Here is a 2,272-nt window from a genome sequence, read left to right on the forward strand (position 1 = left end):
ACAGGAAAGATTCAGAGCAAGCACAATGCCAAGCCCTGCCTGATTCTCCAAACACATTTGAGCCAGGTAGAACATAATACAGCAGCCCCATTCTCGTCCTCTCCAAAATACCCCTCCAGCTGGGATGTAATTTCCCCCCCCCTCAAAAGGTAGCATAAAATGGTCACAGTGTGAATGTGCTTGACCTTTTGTCTTGGACTAATCTAATTGTGTCGTCTTTGTGTAATCAGCCAGTAAAGGTCAGTGCTGTATTTAACATGGGGGCCCTTTAGGTACTGAATTTGCCTTGCAGTGAATTAACTTGATTATATTTCTTTCAAATATGTCAGAGACCAGGTCAGTTTAACCCTCTCTGTGCTGCCTGGGCCCACCCCCTTTGTTTCCAATTCCAGGAGGTGTCACTGAGGAACAATGTGGTCAGAAACACATGCATGAGCTCCCTCCTCCTGCAGCCATGGCCACCACCACCACCTCTCCCACCTTCCCAAAAAGCCAAGTCTCAAGGGAGAGCAAGTGTGCTGTAAATCAGCCCGAAAAGTTTGCAAACCAGGACATTCCGGACCGCAGGGAGGGAGGGGTGAGATTCCAGATTGAATGCAGTAAGGAAAAAAAATAAAATTCAGAAGACTCCTTTACAAACATGAACCTGTCTCAGTGGAACGCTTCCTCACGACTCCATATTGTCACAATCAAATAGGACATTACTCAAGTCCAGATTAACGTGTCGCCTCTGCCGTTGACAGATAAGGTGTTCTCAATATCCTGCAATACATTATACATTTCAGAAAGTAAAGGTCTGTGCCGCTACCAGGGGCAGTGTGTCGTCTGAGGCGTCGGGGATGCCACGGTGTTGGAGATGGGCAGCTTTCATCAGGCAGTTCAGCTCAGCTGTGCCAGGGGACTGCACAGAGGGGAAAGCAGCCTCAGCTGATCCCCAGGCATACCCTTGGCCCTGAGGCAGTGGTGAGGGTCTGGACAGCCTGCCCTCATGGAGGCAGGGAGGAGAGGCCGGTGATTTGCATCCTGCAGAGGTACATGCACAGGACATTGCCACAGGGCTCGCAGTGAAAGAACCCCTAGGTCTTGCTTTCCTTTCTTGGCACTGGAAGTAGGGTTTAAAAACACCCCTTTGCTCTTCAAACACCTCTCTCCTTCCCAAGCCTCCTGCTCCAGACAGGGCTACTGCTTGACTCCAGGGTCTCAGGCAGGTCATGGCTCATCACCTCAAGACTGCTTTCCCCACTTGCTTCCCTCTGCTGAGCAACCCTTATGGGGCTGTGTCTAGACGGAAAATGCCTCAGGCCTGCAGCTGTACTGGCATCACTGTTGCTGCCCTAGAGCAAGCTCTCATCACCCAAAGCCTCACTGCTTTGGTCCACGGTGGCACCCACGTCAAGCCATCTGCCTGCATGCAGGATGTAGAAAGCCCTGCTGACCCCACCTGTAGCACCAAGAACACTGTCCAGCACAGGAGACAAGCCCAGATAGCAGCACTGGGACTTGGGGGGGAACAGGCGTGCTGTGCTCCCTTGGACGCGCATGCCTGGAGGGAGAGCAGGGCAGCATCCCCAGTGCTTGTCAGGGCATCTGCGTCGGAGACCTGAGTGCTCCCTGTTCTGCCCCCCCAACCTTCCTTCTCACCGAGTTGGGGGTCAGTGGTGCTCCTACTACATCAATGATCTGGTCCTTGGTATCTCCCTTGCCCTCCTCGATGCCAAGCCCTGTCTGGCCATCCGGATGGGCACCTTCCATGCTGAGGGGGCCAATGCTCCCAGCTTTGGCCAGGGCCTCATAGCGGTGCCGTAACATCTGCAGCTCATATTCGCAGTTGGCAAACGCTTGTTTCAGCTCGTACAGCAGCACTAGGTCACTTCGCAGCTCGTTGAACATCTGCACGATCTCCTCTGTGGGCATAGGGTTGAGATCTAGGGAGAAAAAGGGGTTCTGTTAAAACACTCAGACCTACAACCCTACAACAGAAAATCCCTAGAAAGGTCCTGGCTGCCCTTTCACTCCCAGAAAGAAACACCAGGCACCTCACTCCCATCACACAAATCAGCAGCAATCTGAATTTTCAGGCTGTCCTTCAATTCTGGCCAAGGACTAAGGGTGAACCTGCAAAGTCCAGGACTCAGCAAGCGAAGGATGACAGAAGATGCAGATCAGACCAGATGAATGAACCTTGCTACCCACCAGGTCACACGAAGGGAGCTCTGTCTTGGGAGCAAGTCCTCACATACTGCCACAGCCAACAGAAGAGCTCCTGCTATTC

At 52.6% G+C, this 2,272-nt stretch overlaps 1 protein-coding gene across 1 annotated transcript in view; it reads right to left on the minus strand.

Moving 5' to 3' along the window:
* Positions 1 to 1,578: 1,578 nt before the first annotated feature.
* DMAP1 (DNA methyltransferase 1 associated protein 1) overlaps positions 1,579 to 2,272 on the minus strand; it is a 27,955-nt gene continuing 27,261 nt past the window's right edge. The window contains exon 9 of the mRNA XM_009075558.1: positions 1,579 to 1,925. Within this exon, the coding sequence (XP_009073806.1) occupies positions 1,579 to 1,925 (347 nt within the window). The remainder of the gene's footprint in view (positions 1,926 to 2,272) is intronic.

The sequence above is a fragment of the Acanthisitta chloris genome, unplaced genomic scaffold (genome assembly GCF_000695815.1).
Source record: "Acanthisitta chloris isolate BGI_N310 unplaced genomic scaffold, ASM69581v1 scaffold45495, whole genome shotgun sequence".
Taxonomy (NCBI): Eukaryota; Metazoa; Chordata; class Aves; order Passeriformes; family Acanthisittidae; genus Acanthisitta; species Acanthisitta chloris.